The sequence below is a fragment of the Quercus lobata genome, chromosome 2 (genome assembly GCF_001633185.2).
Source record: "Quercus lobata isolate SW786 chromosome 2, ValleyOak3.0 Primary Assembly, whole genome shotgun sequence".
Classification (NCBI taxonomy): Eukaryota; Viridiplantae; Streptophyta; class Magnoliopsida; order Fagales; family Fagaceae; genus Quercus; species Quercus lobata.
In genome coordinates this window covers 50,226,252-50,243,273 of record NC_044905.1, presented here as the reverse complement: position 1 = coordinate 50,243,273, position 17,022 = coordinate 50,226,252, and the positions used below count along the sequence as shown (strand labels likewise).

Here is a 17,022-nt window from a genome sequence, read left to right as displayed (position 1 = left end):
TAATTTGAAAACTATTTTTTTCAAAGAATTTGAGTTAAAAAAAAAGGTGGTAAATTGATATATTTTAAAATATTTTGCATTAGACCTATTTGGTTGTCTGGTTCAAACACACATTTTCACATTTTTAAATAATTTTACACACATTTCAATACAGATGTTATAAGTTGAAACTCTCTAAAAAAAATATTTTTTTTCACTAAAACATTCAAACAACATTACTTAAACTCCTCTATCAAATATGTATCGAGGTCGGTCAAAATAGAGGTCGGCCATTTTGGCCGCGGAACACAGGTCAATATCTCTCGCTCTCAGTCAATTGAAAAACAATAATAAACTGGACCTGGGTCCCAGTACAAAGTATTCTCATTAATTCCAGTTCACAGTGTAACTCTGAGCTTTCATTCAGGTAATGAAGCTCTTTGGTTTTCGTTAATTCTTTGTATGTTTGTCTTTATCTACTTTTAATTTTTGGCGTCACACAAGTTGTTTATCCTACTTCTCCACTTGCGGAATTTATACGAAGCTTCCTATGATATTTCCACCACCCTGTACATATATATCTGATACCCAGTAGCCAACAAGCTCAATTACCAACTGAGTTATTGTATGGTTTTGGTTTGCTTCACACAATGCCTTGGTGGGATTTGAGATCTCTTTCTCGTTTTTGGGTCGCTCAGGTTAGTGGGGTTTTGTGAAATTGATGTTTGAACTTATTTTAATGAATTTTGTAAATAAGATGCTTTTTGGACTTTTTATTTATTTTTTATATAGTTTCCATTTTTCTTATTCTAGTAGCAATTGGAGATGGATTCAATAATATTAATAGAGTGCTAGAATAATATCAAGTTGTTCGTAGCAGTATTTTGGATTTGGGTTTGATATCCTGAATAATATCAAGTTGTTAATAGTATTTTTGGCTTTAGATTTGATATCCTGGATAGGAGTAGCTGTTCATAAATAAAATAGACGATGGTGTCATGGTTGGTATTTGGGTTTATATATTGGAAGTTGAATTTCTTATGCACTTGATACTTGATAGTTAATTAGGAAATAAATTGTTTCTAGGGCCAAGAGTGAACTTTTATAGAGAAGTTAACTTTTACTTCAAGGTGATTTTTTCACAGCACATTCAAATCTATTAACGTGAATGCATTATCTACATTTTACGATTAATTGTCTAATATGCTTGCTGAAATTGATGCTTTACATAATGTTTTTCTCATGATTAAAGGGTATCTCATATTGAACTCAGCGAAGCCTACTCGGACCAATTACTTTGAGTTGGGTAGTTGATTCCCTTTTCATCATTAAGTCTTATCTAGAGCTGTAGATGCGTTCCTTTGTATTAATGGGGATCCCATATCATACTTGGCGAAGTCCTACTTCCAGTTACTTTGGGTTGAGTAGCTGAATCCCTTGTCATCATTAAGTGTTATCTAGAGCCATAGAAGCCTTCCTTTGTATTCAGATGCATTTGATTTATATCTTCATAGTTATTGATGTAGAACAATTTTGGAGTATCTCGTTATGGTTTAGGCTATTTGCTTGTTTGATTAATTTAGTTGATCATGGAGGGTGGTTACTTGTTCATTGTAAATTAATTTTCGTGCAGATACTACTTTCATATGTTGATTATGTTAATGATTCATATGTAAGTTTATTCACTCTGTATTTTTTTTTGTTAAAAAAATACTAATAAAACTATAGAAACTGATTTTAATTGGATTGGTATGTTATCTTTATAATGATTTTCTAATACAGGGCTTGCAGATGTAAATCAGTTGTATCAATTAACCATGGTGCATATTGTGCCGTAAAACCTTTCAAAAGTAGTTGCTTGCTGTCTATTATTTCCTGCTGAATTTGATATCTGTTTTATGTTTCATCATTGTATGTTGCTGGGTTCATGCCATATTGGGGTTTAATTTCAGAGCTGTACAAATAAGGTGCTTGAAAATCCCTGTAGAAGCAAATATAAATCCTAGGCCTGCTTCATAGGTATATTATAGATCCAAATATCAACTGTTTGCAGTTTTAAGTTTCTGTATATGAAGTAAATCAGTTTCAAGGTAAGTTGCATGTGCAATCATTGAGTTTTCCCTCTACAACCTCAGCCACTTGTTTGATTCGGTTTTTTGGTTGAGACACAATTATTTGCTAAGGAAGATATATTTGCAACTTTCTGAATTGCCATTTAAAAAATGACTTACGTTACAAGCCCAAAATTTCATTTAAAGTCATATTAAGTTATTTATGTAGGGTGTGGTGTAGAGTGCTGAATGTCAGTGGTGGAGCTATGTTGATGGGTCCCAAAATTTTTAAGTTTTCTTAATCAATACTTCTATTAAAGTTTTTTGGGGTTTGGTTGAAAAAAGAAAAAAAAAAAGGTAGAGCTGGCCCCAATAGGGAAGGGTAGCCCCCAAGGTCCCAACAAATCTTAAGGGATTTAAAAAAAAAAAAAAAAAAAAAGTTAGAATGTAAGTTATGCTCTCACAGAAAAAAGAGGTGCAATACTCTCTATTGCCCACTTTTTCATATTGAATTACTGAATGTCTGTGGATTCAAATAGTGAAATAAGTTTTTGACTGACAATTTTGTAATGTATATTGAAATATAAATGGTTAAGACTTTCACTAGATGATAATAGATAAATTTTATTCAATTATATTTCATTGTTGTGCATAACTTTGAAGAAGATGCTAAGTTCTCTTTGGATATGTTTTTTGAACACGTTTATTGCCAAATACATACACACACATATATATATATACACACACACTCATAAGAATTTAGGAAGATAGATTAGTCACTATTTTGTGTATACAATGTCTTAGTCATGATACTTCGGCTTCATAAACATGCTGATGACACAACCATGGCATGGTTAAAGAAAGAATATCCTTTTTATATTTTATTTAGTTATTCTAGAGTAAAGGGTATTTAAGTAATTATATAATTTTCGGGTATGAGCCATAAGTCATGGATTTTCTATCATTAATGAGTAAGTCTTACGTTGGTAGGGATTTTTTTGGGTACTGTTCACAGCGCTGCACTGTTCACGTAATTTTTTATATTCTTTTGAACCCTAATTCATCTTCTAAAAAATGGTTTTAAACCCCAAAATCCACAAATCTTCTTAAACCTAAACCCCACCACAACCACACATAAGCAAATTTCTCTGTGGTTCTCTTTGAATTTTTCTTGACTAATATATCAATACCATCATTTGGCCTCCTCAAACAAAAATTCCTGGCTCTGCTCAAATGAATTTAGAATTTAGAATTTAGAGTTTTCTTCCAAAAATGAAATCAAATGAATTTAGAATTCTCATGAAATTTATTCTGAAGGTTGACTTGTTGGGATTATCTAGGATGTGTCAAGAAAGAGGTTGGAGACTTCTACAGTTACCAGTGATTGGGTTTCTCCCATTGAGTGTCCATTGATAAAATACAAGAACAAAGAGGTACTCTTATCTCTTTCATAAATATTTGTTTTTAATAAGCATGGGTGACTCTTGGCTAACAGAACTCTAATCTGCCTTTGCATGGTGGAATAATTCAAGAACTAGTGGAACTTTTAGTTCCCTGATTAAAATATGGTTTAAGTGATATGGGATTCTGGACTAATTCAAGAAGTAGTGGAACTTTTAGTGATATAGGATTCTTTAATCATCTGAATAATTTTAAACTCTTGACACTTCACTACATCTATGAGGCTATGGAATGGCTTCTTCTTCCATCATTGAAGACTTTTCTAGGTATTGTAGTACTGCCGTGTACGCAAAATGTTTATATTGGCCCTGCAGAGGTGAGCCATCCAAAAGGAATCATCTTCCTATCCAATGACTACATGATGAAATGTATAACATTATCGTCATCTCTTTCTTGTTAATCATCTTGATTATCTTTCTGGTGCCGCTCATTTGTCTATGCAGAGGGAGTATTAAGTTTCCTACAAATCTTGCATTCAATAATTTTTTTTTTTAGCAGCAGGTGTTAATTCATCATATGGCTCATCATCTTAGACACAGAATTTTGCATCAAAGATTTTTTATTTTTTGCATTTAATGTTTATATAAATGATGATACTTAACCATAGTAACATATGCATTGCTGAATTTTTTTACTATATTTTTAGATACTTAAATTACCTAAAACGTTGATCAGTGTGGTGCATTGCATGGAACAAGAATAGGCACATGGTACACCACTTAGCCCACAGTATGGAAAGATGGAAATAGGCTTGTTCATTGCTTCATTAGGAGTTAGAATGTGATAGGGAAGTCATAATTAAAAAATAAAAAAAATAAAAAAAAAGTCATATTTTGGCTAAAAACTTCAAAACTTATACAAGATTTTTATACTATTTATTATTAGCCTCTAAAAAGGGCAAATATTGAGATAAATAAAAGGATATTTCCGGAGCAACAAAGGATTTGAACTAAACAAAAGCGTACCATGTTTTGTATAGATGGATCCTAGGATGGTAGTTTGCTAGCAGTGGAAGGTGGAACTATTTTCTTGTATATAGGCCCCGTTTGGTATATCTACTCAAACACATGTTTTCAGTTTTTAAACAACATTACACATTTTTTCACACATTTTTTTACTCACACGTATTTCCACACATGTTTTCAGTTTTTAAGTGCATGTACCAGACACCCCCTTAATGATCAAAAGATACTCATTATCTGGATTTTATATTCATGTTAAATTTGGAAAGGGTTTGATCAAATGTGAGGCATCAATATGGATCTCTAGTTCATGTAGATAATTGACCAAGGTTCCATTTTATAAGCATGTATTTTCCATCTATCAAATTACCCTACATCTGTTTAACTTATCCTACTGTGTGTATAAAAATTACAATTTTATGATATTCTAGAATATTTTATTTTATTTATAATCAATTCCTTAAATTTGTGCTGCTAATTTGCAGTATGGCTTTATACTATTTCCAGTAGTCACTCCAGTTTTTTTTATAACAGTTGTTTCTTATAGTTTTTCATCTTTAGTGCCATAGAGATATAACCTTCTTGAGGTGATTTTCTTTTTAATTATGGACATCCATATTCGTATTATGGTAATTGATAGCTACAATGTTCTATGCGCAGCCTTTTACAGAAGTCAAATCATATTGTTTTGGACTTCAGACTATTCTGTCTTTCTTTTGAAATACTAATCTTGTATATGTACATGCGGGATACATGTATGTGTATGATAAATTTTCCTGGTAACCATTGATGTACAAGAATATGTTATAGAAATATGTCCAACAGCATTTGATTAAGATATTGCCTCTTGTTTGGTGCTGTATTCATTTTCTTCCTAGAGACCTTACGTATCATCAGTTGTATCCTAGCAAGAGATCTAACAATCTGATATCCAAGAACTCAAAATTCTCATTGTAGTTTGTGTGTCCAACAGGAAAGAATGAGGGAAGTCCAGCTTGGTGCACATACTGTAAGGTCCCACGGAATTACGGTTGCAAGGACACACATGCATGACTGGCTGATACTCATGCTTCTTTTGCTGATTGAGGCCTTCTTATATGAAATCCATCCATTTTATCGCTTTGTTGGGAAGGATATGATGTCTGACCTCAAATATCCCCTGAAAAGTAACACAGTACCTGTTTGGGCTGTTCCTGTGAGTTTTCCTTTGTGATTATAACCTAGATGAAACCTTAGTAATGTAAATATGTTAGTGGAGTGGTGACACTAATTATGGATTTTTGTGTTCCTGTTTTTTGGATGATTAGATTTATTCAGTTCTGTTGCCCATTGCAATTTTTCTCATTGTTTATTTCCGTAGGAGAGATGTCTATGATCTTCATCATGCCATACTAGGTAATAAGATCTTATATCCCTATATTGGTTTGTCTAGTAAGAATATTCATGTTATTTTTAGCTTGATGATTGGAGATTGCTTCTTAGCGCAGGTCTCTTATTCTCTGTTCTAGTCACAGCGGTTATTACAGATGCTATAAAAGATGCAGTTGGTCGACCTCGGCCTGATTTCTTTTGGCGGTGTTTTCCTGATGGAAAGGATGTATGTCCAGTGTTAGACTTATGATTAAGTGATTAAATTCACTATTTCCTAACAGCTTAAGTTTTTGGGATAATCAGTAATTTAACATGGTATCAGAGCAGGAGATCCTGAGTTCGATCCCTGACTTTACTCTATCTCCCATTTAAAATATTAAATTCCCACTTGTTGGGCCCCCACTTATTAAGGGGGAAGTTTAGGCCCACAAGTGAAGGGGAGTGTTAAACTTATGGTTAAGTGATTAAATTCACCATTTCTTAACAGTTTAAACTTTTGGGATAATCAGTAATTTAACATCCAGAATTGCAGTTTCTGTATATTGCTTTTACGAGTACATAGAGTGTGTGTGCAGTGCATTTATATCTTCTCATTACTAATGGTACTTGATGATTGATTACTTCTCAGGTTTATGATACATTGGGAAATGTTGTATGTCATGGAGACAAGATTGTCATAAAGGAAGGACATAAGAGTTTTCCTAGTGGCCATACTTCATGTAAGCTGCACTTTGCTTCATCTATGCTTCTACATGGCCACTTTTCTTATTTTATTTTTTATTTTTATTTTTATGAATAAAAGTAAATTTAATGGAAAATGCTTCTACATGGCCACTTGATGACTATACTTGTTGATCAATAAATAAGTAAAAATAAATAAAAAAGAAGAAAAAAGAAAGAAGGAATCTATTATGAAATAAGAGCATTTCAAAAGTAGAAAATACATAATAAAATTAAGTCAAACACATGATAGCAGAGCTATGTTTACCAAATCTTTTCAGATTGTTTGATTTAAGGAAATCTGGATTTACTTTGCAGGGTCTTTTGCTGGTCTAGGCTTTCTATCGCTGTACTTATCTGGAAAAATAAAAGTATTTGACCGTAGAGGCCATGTTGCAAAATTGTGCCTTGTTTTCCTTCCTTTACTTGTTGCATCACTTGTTGGTGTTTCTCGGGTGGATGACTACTGGCACCACTGGCAAGATGTGTTTGCAGGAGGCCTCCTAGGTTTGTGCTACTATAGTTTGTCACTTAAGTGTTTGTTTGGCAATGTCTTTTTCTTTTAGCATTTTACTTATTTGCTTATGTAAAACTTTTTAAAGCACCATTTTTTTAGGTACAACTATACTTTAACCAATTTCCAGCAAATATGCTTTCGGCAAAAAATTACTTCCAAACACATAAACGACTTTGCAATCTATTTGATGCTTGACTTCCTTGACTAATGGAAGAGCATTTTTTGCAGGGCTCACAGTGGCAACATTTTGCTATTTACAGTTCTTCCCTCCCCCATATCATGCTGAAGGTATGCTCCTAAGCTTATCATATGAGGCTATTTTTGGTGTTTGAGATTATTACTTTCTAAAATGGTATTGTAAGGCCCCATTGCTATTTTACTTGATAATTATACTTATTGATTAGCCAACTCCAACTACCATCCTTATACAATCTATGCTAGATTTGACCAACTGCCCATCCTACCTCCTTTATATTCTTGACAACCCATTTTTGTCTTGATAAATTGTTTAGCGGCATGTTTCAGAACCTTTTTTAAGATTTATTACCGAGTAATGGAAAAACATGTAATGGAGGGGAAAATTATTGAGCAAATAGAACTTCTTCAATCAATTTTCAAATAAATACATAAAAATAAAAACATTTCTTTAAAATGATTTAAGGTGATGATTCTTCAATAATAGGATTGTCGGCATTACATTTACAACGTAATTAGCTTTCTCCCGCCTAATTTGTTCTTCATATTTTCTCTATTGAAACAAAACAAAGTCAATATGTAATCTTGCTTATTTATATTATAAATGAGGGAGAAAAACTGTAATAGTGATGCTATTTTAATGGTCTTTATTTAAGAGCTAATAAAAGCATTGCTTGTCTACATACACGGATGATGATTCATGAAACAGATTTTAATAGAAAACAATTGATAGAGTGGGACAAGAATTTCTGCTTATATATATATATATATATATATTATATCCCTTCTTCCTTTCCTCACCCCCTAACAGACTCTTGTTTGATTTTAGTTATTATAATATGTTTGTAATATTTCTATGTTTTTTTATCTTTATTTCCTATACAGCAGTATCCTATTTACAAAATTTGTGAAGTCCCTTTCTGATTTCTGTCCACTTAAACTGTCCACATGCAAATTAGAAATGAAAAAAATATGATTTATGTTTTTGTGTATTTCCAGCATATGCAACAAATGATAGAGGTTGAAGGGAAATTTTAATGTGTACATGGACTTGGCCTTGAATCACAGTTTTGAAATTTGGTTTTGATTAGAAAAAATTTCTTTAAGGCAGCACGCGTGCTCTAGCTTTATGGTTGGCATGGTGATTGATTTATTATATAAAACAAACCCATTGAACATGATATCCTCTTGGAGTGCTTCTACTGCTTAATATGAAAAGATGTTGGGGGTTACCCTTGAGAACTTGATGTTTCTTTTTTAAGAGAGATTTACCCTTAGATCTTAGTTGGGTATACCACTGAATAATTTTTTCAAAATCTTGTAGTAAGAAAGACGCATTCATGCAATAATCAAGATGACCTATATGGCTTTAAGCATCTTGAATTACCTATCCTCTTATCACTAAAATTGAGTAAGAAAAGCTTATAGAAGATTCTGATGAGCCATAAAGTATGTTTTTTTTTTTTTTCTCTGTTGGACAACTGTTTAATAGTTATATAAAGCTGGCATGTCTGGTCCATATTTCATATTATGCCGACATGGCCACTAGGGTGATCTTGAAATGTATTTGCATCATAAGTTTTTAATGTGTATTTCTGCACATTGCACGTGTCTTCTAAATTTACTCAAAAAAACGAGTCTTCTAAATTCATAGCAAATGATTGGTGGTGGTTGAAATAGCCAGTTGAAAGATGGCTTTCAATTGTAATTATATTTGTGGTATGTTTGCTTCTTGATTGTAAGTTTTATAATCATTGAGCTTCTGTACATACTGTTTATAGGTTGGGGGCCTTATGCTTACTTTCGGGAGTTGGAGGAGTCACGTTCAAGTACACAAGCAGTCAATGCTGTGAATGGGTGCAATGTGCAGGTCATGGAGGCTCAGCCTCAGCTTGACAATGCACATGATGAAAGAAGCATCCATGGATGTATGGGGTTAACACTAGCACGTAATTCAAATACAACATTGGAAGAATAGAATCTGGGAGAAGATAATTTTGTACATGCCTTGCAAGGCGGTCCAATTTCTTACCGTTTAGTTTATTTACATTAGGCATGTGTATATCAATATGTGCAGAATTTCCCTATGCTGCCCCTTTTTGAAGTAAATTTTGGAGCTTCCTCGAATGCAATTTTGAATCTTAGGTAATGTACATTGTAACGCGAAACTGCAACTTGGAAATGTACATTTCCCTATGCATACTTTTATCTGTTCTTCAAAGCTTGATTTCATGATTCAAGATTTCTAGAGGTTTTGTAATGCTGGGGGATATGTGTTTAGGCTTGGGTTTTGGGTTTTAGCAAGAAGTGAGAGTTGATTAGAGTGGCTTTATAGGTGGACACACCTATGTGTTGGGTTAAAATGAATTGACCCATTGCAATTAATTAATTAATTACTCAAGTTAATTAATTAAGTTCAATTACATGCAATAGCATGGTAGCACAAACAAATTACCAACTAAACTAAATGTAGCGGAAATTAAATTAACACCGTGGTTTGTTTCCGAATGGGGAAAACCTCCAAAACAAAAATTTTATCGGGTGATTTTCGGGTCACCACTCAAGAATTTACTATTATCAATCACAAGCGGTTACAAGTATAAGAAATCTTACCAGACCCTTTTGCCTGTCCCAAAATATTGACCTACAATTGAATCCTTATCCCAATACCCAATTGGACTTGTATTGTAGCGGCAATCTTTCCGTTTAATACACGAATCTTAGCATGTGACTAACTAATGATGTATGGATCTCAATACGTGATTAATTCATTTGCACGAATTTCAGTACGTAACTAACTTCATAACAACTCTTTGATTGATATAGTTGATTTGCAACAGCTTCACATAGAAACACCAATAAGATCTTTAATGATGGTGTGAGAGATTTTGTTTGGTTATAGAACCCAAAGGCGTATAAGAAACACAGTAAGAATTCTTTCTTCTGTAGAAGGAGGCTAGGGTTTCAAAAAAGAAAATCTTATGAAGCTCTCTAGGATTAGGTTTTTCTTTTTTCATCTCCTTGTTTAAATAAGAGTTCAATGGGCTATTCTATTCCAAATAGGTATACACAAACCTTGGGTTTTCCTAGTCCAATAAGAATTATACAAATCCATAAACAAATAGTCTTTTAGAATAAAAATGTTGCTGGCTATAACCTAAATCCCGTAAACTTGATAAATCGAGACATGTGTCGAGCTTTAATGAATCTCGATGGATTGAGCTTCTGTCGAGGAGGTATTAAGACTTGTAGATTGCACTTTTCTTGAACAGCTCTTGAGTAATCTTCATGTCTTCAATGTAATCACTTGTAATGATTATTTTGAACTTACTTAAATTTATCCAAATACAAGTAAAGTGTGTTTTGTCAAAAGATATGTCAATTACATAAAAATATGTCCCTTACACTCTGCACAGAGTATTTATTGAAATTTAGCATTCAAAGCTAAGTAGAATTCTTATTCATCAAAATCTGATTTTACAATCGCTACTAATGGTACCTGTGGTAGTCTGTTCCTAACTGCCTTGAGCTTTTGGACCTGAACTCCTGATTTACTTGTACTCTGGATTGGGCTTATCCCACGATAGGAGGTCCAAGAGGTGTTTCTTCAGGTAACTAATGAAGACTTAACGTTACTTTCATACCCAACTCTTTGGTTTTTAACTTAGTTGTGGTGACTACTAGGCAGCCGAGCTTCTACCCAGAAATCCGAGCTAGATTTCCTTCTTCCCAAGATATACTTTTCCTCACTACTCTTGTGTCTCACTTCTCAAAAATTTTCAACCCCCATTCCTACCTCTCATTCCTGATTTATATCCTCCCATTAGTAAGGTTATCATGATGAGGGGATCTTCCCCATGTCAATAGGTCCCTTCATATCATATTGCTGACCAGAAGGGACCTACCTCTTTTTGCTAATATGACTTCCTAGTAACTTGTGTTTGACGTCGGTTATTGCTCAACGGGCGGATTCTCCAAGACATTATCTCTTGATCACGGCATATCTTGGGGTACTTAGTTTGAATGTTCGGCCAAACCCATCTCAGTTCGGTTAAGTGGGTAGAGATGGGTCGAGACTATTCAATGAGTGGGCCTAAAGCTCGGGGCTAGGCTGGTACTCTTAGTCTGTACAGTACCAATGGTTATTTATACTACTAACTACTCAAATAACAAAGCCTTGCTAGGTAGTTTTGCTGTAACTAGTTGCAATAATAGAATTAGGTACAATTACAACTAGTTCAAGCTTAGCTATTTCTAACTAACTATTTAACAGCTCATTTATGCATCCATATGCAACTAACTATTACAATCAACTACAATTCTTGACTTACAATTAGAATTTCATGTTGGAAATGCTCCTGCATCTTTGTGTCTAATTTGTACTATATTCCTTGAGGGTTGGGTAGAATTTGGATATTATCCAAAATTTTCGGGTAGGGTTTGGATATTACCCATTTACCCCTTATTATCCATTTAACTAATTAAATCTAACCTAAACCCAACTTAAACAAGTTATTATGGGTAGACTCCAACTCACCCAATAATCAAAACTACGAAATTGCCCCTAAAACTTGAAAATGACCAAAGGACTCCTAAAATCCTCCAAAATTGCTAAAATGCAACCTAAACCAAAAAATTGACCGAAATACCCCCTAAACCTAAAAAATGACCAAACCCCCCTAGAAACCTAAAAATTACCAAAATGCCCCTTTAAACCTAAAAATGACTGAAATACCCCCCGAAACATAAAATTACCAAAATACCCCTGAAACCTATAAAATAACCAAAATACCCCCAAAAACTTAAAATTACCAAAATTTCCCCTAAACTAACAAAATTACCAAAATACCCCCTAAACTAAGAAAATTACCAAAATACCCCTAAAACCTACAAAATGACCAAAATGCTCTCAAAAACTAAAAATTACTAAAATACCCCCTAAACCTAAAAAATAACCGAAATACTCCAGAAACCTAAAAAACGATTGAAATGCTCTCGAATCCTAATAATTATCAAAATAACCCCTAAACCTAAAAAATGACCAAAATACCTTCGAAACTTATAAAATAACTGAAACACCCCCTAAAACCTAAAAAATGAATGAAATACCCCTCAAAACCTATAAAATGACCAAAATACTCCCCAAACCTAAAAAATGACTAAAATAGCCTTGAAACCTAAGAAAAAGACCAAAAGACCCCGAAACCTAAAAAATGACCGAAATACCCTCAAAACTTAAAAAATAATCGAAAATACCCCCAAAACCTAAAAAATGACCAAAATACCCTGGAACCTAAAAAATTACCAAAGTACCCCCAAAATCTTAAAATTACGAAAATACCTCCGAAACCTAGAAAATTACTATAATAGCCCCCAAAATCTAAAAATTGCCGAAATACCCCTAAAACCAAAAAAAATGACAAAAATGCTCCTTAACCTAAAAAATGACCGAAATACCCATAGAATCTAAAAAAGGGGGTTAGATGAAACACAAAAAAAAGCCAAGTGGAAAGGACAGACGGAAAGTCGACGGGCAGTATTACCTAAGCAATTGCAAAATGTCCCATCTCCCCCATTGCTTCCGTGGAGTGATTGGCTAAGTCCTCATAATCCTTTGACGTTATGATGGATGAAAATTGCTCCAAGGCATATTTGGAGTCTTCGCAGAGGAGGAAGGGTGGCTTCTCCTGACTAGTGGACGGAGCCTTCATAGGGCCTTTGCTAGCCCCATGCTTCTCTGTGGTGACCGTTTTTGCACCCTCAACCATTAGTCCTACAACAGGTTCCAAAGGGACCTTGGGTTTCTTGGGAGGACGGTCCCCTTTGGACGGCTGTTTCCTTTTTGTGGACGGGTTGCTTGAGTCCATCCCCTTGGGATCCACATCACCGGTCTCCTTTTTCTTGGCAGTCTGTGCCTTAATCATTGCCCTCCTCTTAGTGCCGTCCATTTCTGTAGAGGTGGACGGATGAAGTTAGTTATTAAGATAAAAAATCAAAACCGTTCAAACAGAACGAGGACGACGGACTTACGTTGGCGAATTCTAGCGTTGTATTTGACGGTTGTTGGCGTTGGTTCAAGTCCGTCACAATATCAATGGATGGTATCAAGTGTGACTAGTTTGGCCCAAGTCCTTTCCTCCGGCTTGGTCTTGGCAAAAATTCTCTTAAGAAAGTTGAACTCCTTAAGTACAACTTGTGGACGCCGACGAACTGCAAAGAAGAAGACGGTTAAAAGTGTTGAAGAAATTATAATAAACTGAATGGTTATGTAAAGAGTTCACACACTAGGACGGGTGCATACTGGATGGAGGCAATATGCCCCAAGTCGTGTCTACGGGCATGTGTTCCGTGTCCCCTGGATGACGCATCCACTCGTCACCCTCTAGGAAGAAATAATGGCCCTTCCAGTCCCTATTGGAGTCTGGGGTTTCAAATATAACCTTCAAAAACAGACTCCTAGGCACAAAACTGTATATCCCCCTTGATTTGTCTATTTCATTTGGACGGTAGTAGTGAAGGAATTCCCACACCATTAGCCTCCTAGCACCATTTGACATAGCACCATACAGGACCTTCATTGCTATGAAGACCCTCTAGGCATTTGGGGATACTTGGTTGACGGACAGGCCTAGGTATTTAAGAAGCTCACTGTGAAGGGAGCTTAGTGGAAACCTAAGTCCTGCCTTCAGCATCTGTTCGTACACCCCGACACCTTTTACCCCTTCATAGTAGCATTTCTCTGACTTATAGGGTAAACAGATGGGGATGTTATCTGGAATTCGGTAATTGGCCCTAAGAGTGTTGAAGTGTTTCTCCTCGATGGTGGACCTAAAATCATTCACCATCCACTCCAGTAGCATGATGAACTCCCTAAGTCCATTAGCACCTACGACAGACTTTATTGGTTGTTCCTCGCTGTCATCAAAAACCTCCTCTGGGTTAGCCATCTCCATATCCTCATTTGTTGAGGACGAGGGAGAGGCAGATGGACTCCTCTCTTCGCTTGGACTCTCTTGGTCTTTGTGACCTGACTGGTATACTTCCTTGTAATTTGCCTCGTCATGGACAACTGACTGGTTACTTGATGCACTAGGCATTGCCTACATGTGACGACAAAACCTAAGACTCTGATGGGTCTAGAAGGGGTGACGGGTGTATAAAGTCTAAGAAAATAAAAAGAGTATCTGGAGGTAAAAGAGACTTGTGAAAAAGAGAGTACTTACTAAGTTAGTGAGTGAACGGAAGAAGGGCGTTGATGACGGATACAACAACTGAACGGAGTGGTCTCTGACAAGGATGACAGAAGCGCTCTGACAGTGTGTTTTAGCGGAAAGTAGAGAAATGAGAAAAGAAGAGTGTGATATATATAGAGGAAGTGCACGGAAGATGAAGCGACGCTTTGAACCGAGATAATATCCAATGAAAGAGCGACATGTGTCATGCGTCATAAATGGCTTCCAAACAACTTGTCAGGGGTGGGTACAGTTCACGGCATCCGTATTGAAACCGTCGACCCACAAGCCTTTGAACTGTCATCTCCTGAACCTTGAACCGTCACCCCACGGGTCCTTTCGCTCAAAGATGACGGACCCATGGGGTGAGGGGGCAATTGAAGAGGGCAAAAATCTAGGTTGATGGATTTCCATGAAATGGGCTTGACGGTTCCACATCCGTGGGCCGATAGAGGACAGGCCAAACTTGTGCAAAGTCTGTTATGGACGGATCCTGCATAAACGGATGCAACAGGGACAGATCGAGCACCCACGTGGTAGCCAGAAACCCTAATTGGAAATACTTGCGACACGCACTTAGCCACCATAGAATCCCAAGGTAAATGGAATCCTAGCACAAAGAGGATTTCGGAAGGTACACGCATTAATGAAGACAATTAATGAATCACTGGTGATTTTTACGGCATCATCAAATAATCTAATAAATGTTGTGATGTAAGTTTGTTTTTGTTTTTGTTTTTGTTTTTTTTTTTTTTTTTTTTTTTTTTTTTTTTTTTTGAGAATACCAAGTATTTTAACACGCACACACACGGGGAGAGGGGAGAAAGTCTTAAAGAAACTGATAGTAGTGTATATTCAAAATAGTCTAACTCTTTTTTTTTTACAGAACCAATGGCCTAACTCTTGAATACATAGCACAATAGTCATATAACCAATAGTTATATATATTACTTATATATGACTATTATTAAGCCAAATGATATAGTTTAATGAATTTTATTTATTACAATGTTTCAAAAAAGAAAATCATAATAAAGTGATCAAGAGTGGTTATTGAGAAAAAATAATTCACATTTGGGTTTTCTTGGTATATTTATAATTTTATACGTCATGAAGCTTCTCCACTCCCAAGTCCAGCCACCTACCCACGTGATACCACATTCCAATCTTTTGCCTTTTTATATTTCCAAGTCTCATTTAGTCATCTCACTATACCAGTTTGAAAACTCTACAGACTTACAAAGTACAAATGCAAGCCTTGAAGAACCAAGAGGAATGCTTCTTCGTCCATCCCAAACCACAGCTAAATTCTTTCTTCTTCTTCTTCTACTTTTTTTTTCCTCTCACAAATCATTTAGTAGCAAATTTGAAGTTTTATGTTTGATCATTGATGTGAGGAAAAATAAACACGGAACGAATTTAAGAACATTGATTTGAAAACACGGAGTGTCTCGCCATTGCCACTGCGGCATCAAGGTAGAATTGGGGAGAAGGAGGCCATAAAGTTTGTGGAGCAAAGGAGTTGGATTTTCTTTTTAAAAAAATTTGAAGGAAGCTGATGTGGAGAATGGCGTTTGGGGGAAGAGAAAGGTAGAGAAGAGATAGTAGAGAAGATTTTCAGAGTTAGGAGGTTACGGGTTTGATTTTCAGAATTGTGGAAAAAATTTCGGGTTTTAGATTTTGTTTTTTTAATCTGAAAATTTTGGGTTAGAAATAGTTTTTTTTTTTTTTTTTCATTTTTATTTATTTATTTTTTAATAATGCCGATGTGTAAAAATGTGGGAGTTCTAAAAAAAGTCAAAACTAAGTTAAGGGCTTCAGTTTTGTGTATATATATATATATATAGATTAACATTAAATTTTTTTTATTTTTTTATTTTTAAAGTCGGTAGGGTAATGGATATATAGGGCCTAATTAATATCAACCTAAATAGTAGAAATAAGCTCAATATTGACTAACTCACTTTGAGAATAAGCCTCTCTAAGAGATTCAAGCCTCGGACCACAAACTAGGCATAGAGCCATCTTAGATCCAAATGTTGAGGACCCCATTCGAGGTCTAATCGAGCTTTAGAGGCAGAATTCTAGAAAGCATGAGGTTCTCCAAGGAAGCTTTTTGAAGCTTCCTAATGATTCTACAGTAACTTCCGTGTTAATGAAGGTCACCTGCTTGACACCATTACATTTAATGTAGAATGATAAGCTTGAATAGTAAAAGAAGCCCCAATAGTCTCCTTTCATGATGAAAAAGTGAGAAAAGAAGAGCCCGATGGGACAGGAAGTTATCCAGTGGACAAGGACAACACATTCTAGAGAAGAAGATAAAGTTAATATAAGGAAGGATAAGTGCCAAGAAAAAGACACAGAATACATAAGAGAAAGAGAGAATTACAATAGGAGAGTATATTTGTTCTTGAGAGAAACCCTTGTAACACAATCCATGATATGCAATGGTAAGAATTGAGTTTTACATGATTTTTACGTAGCTATTTCTTGTTCTCATTCAAATCTCCCATTGTGGATTAATATTAGCC

At 35.1% G+C, this 17,022-nt stretch overlaps 1 protein-coding gene across 2 annotated transcripts; it reads left to right on the top strand.

Annotated features, from left to right (window-relative positions):
* Positions 1–270: 270 nt before the first annotated feature.
* LOC115975763 (lipid phosphate phosphatase 2-like) lies at positions 271–9,502 on the top strand. Of its 2 annotated transcripts, XM_031096725.1 has the most exons (9): positions 275–677; positions 3,371–3,463; positions 5,427–5,648; positions 5,761–5,848; positions 5,941–6,050; positions 6,453–6,543; positions 6,863–7,051; positions 7,290–7,349; positions 9,038–9,502. In XM_031096725.1, exons 1-9 carry the CDS (start codon positions 630–632, stop codon positions 9,232–9,234), a joined length of 1,098 nt encoding a protein of 365 aa, XP_030952585.1. In that variant the 5' UTR covers positions 275–629; the 3' UTR covers positions 9,235–9,502. The 2 variants fall into 2 exon arrangements, with proteins under 2 accessions (XP_030952586.1, XP_030952585.1); XM_031096726.1 differs by lacking the exon at positions 3,371–3,463 and having other exon boundaries at positions 271–677; positions 9,038–9,477.
* The last annotated feature ends 7,520 nt before the right edge of the window (positions 9,503–17,022 follow it).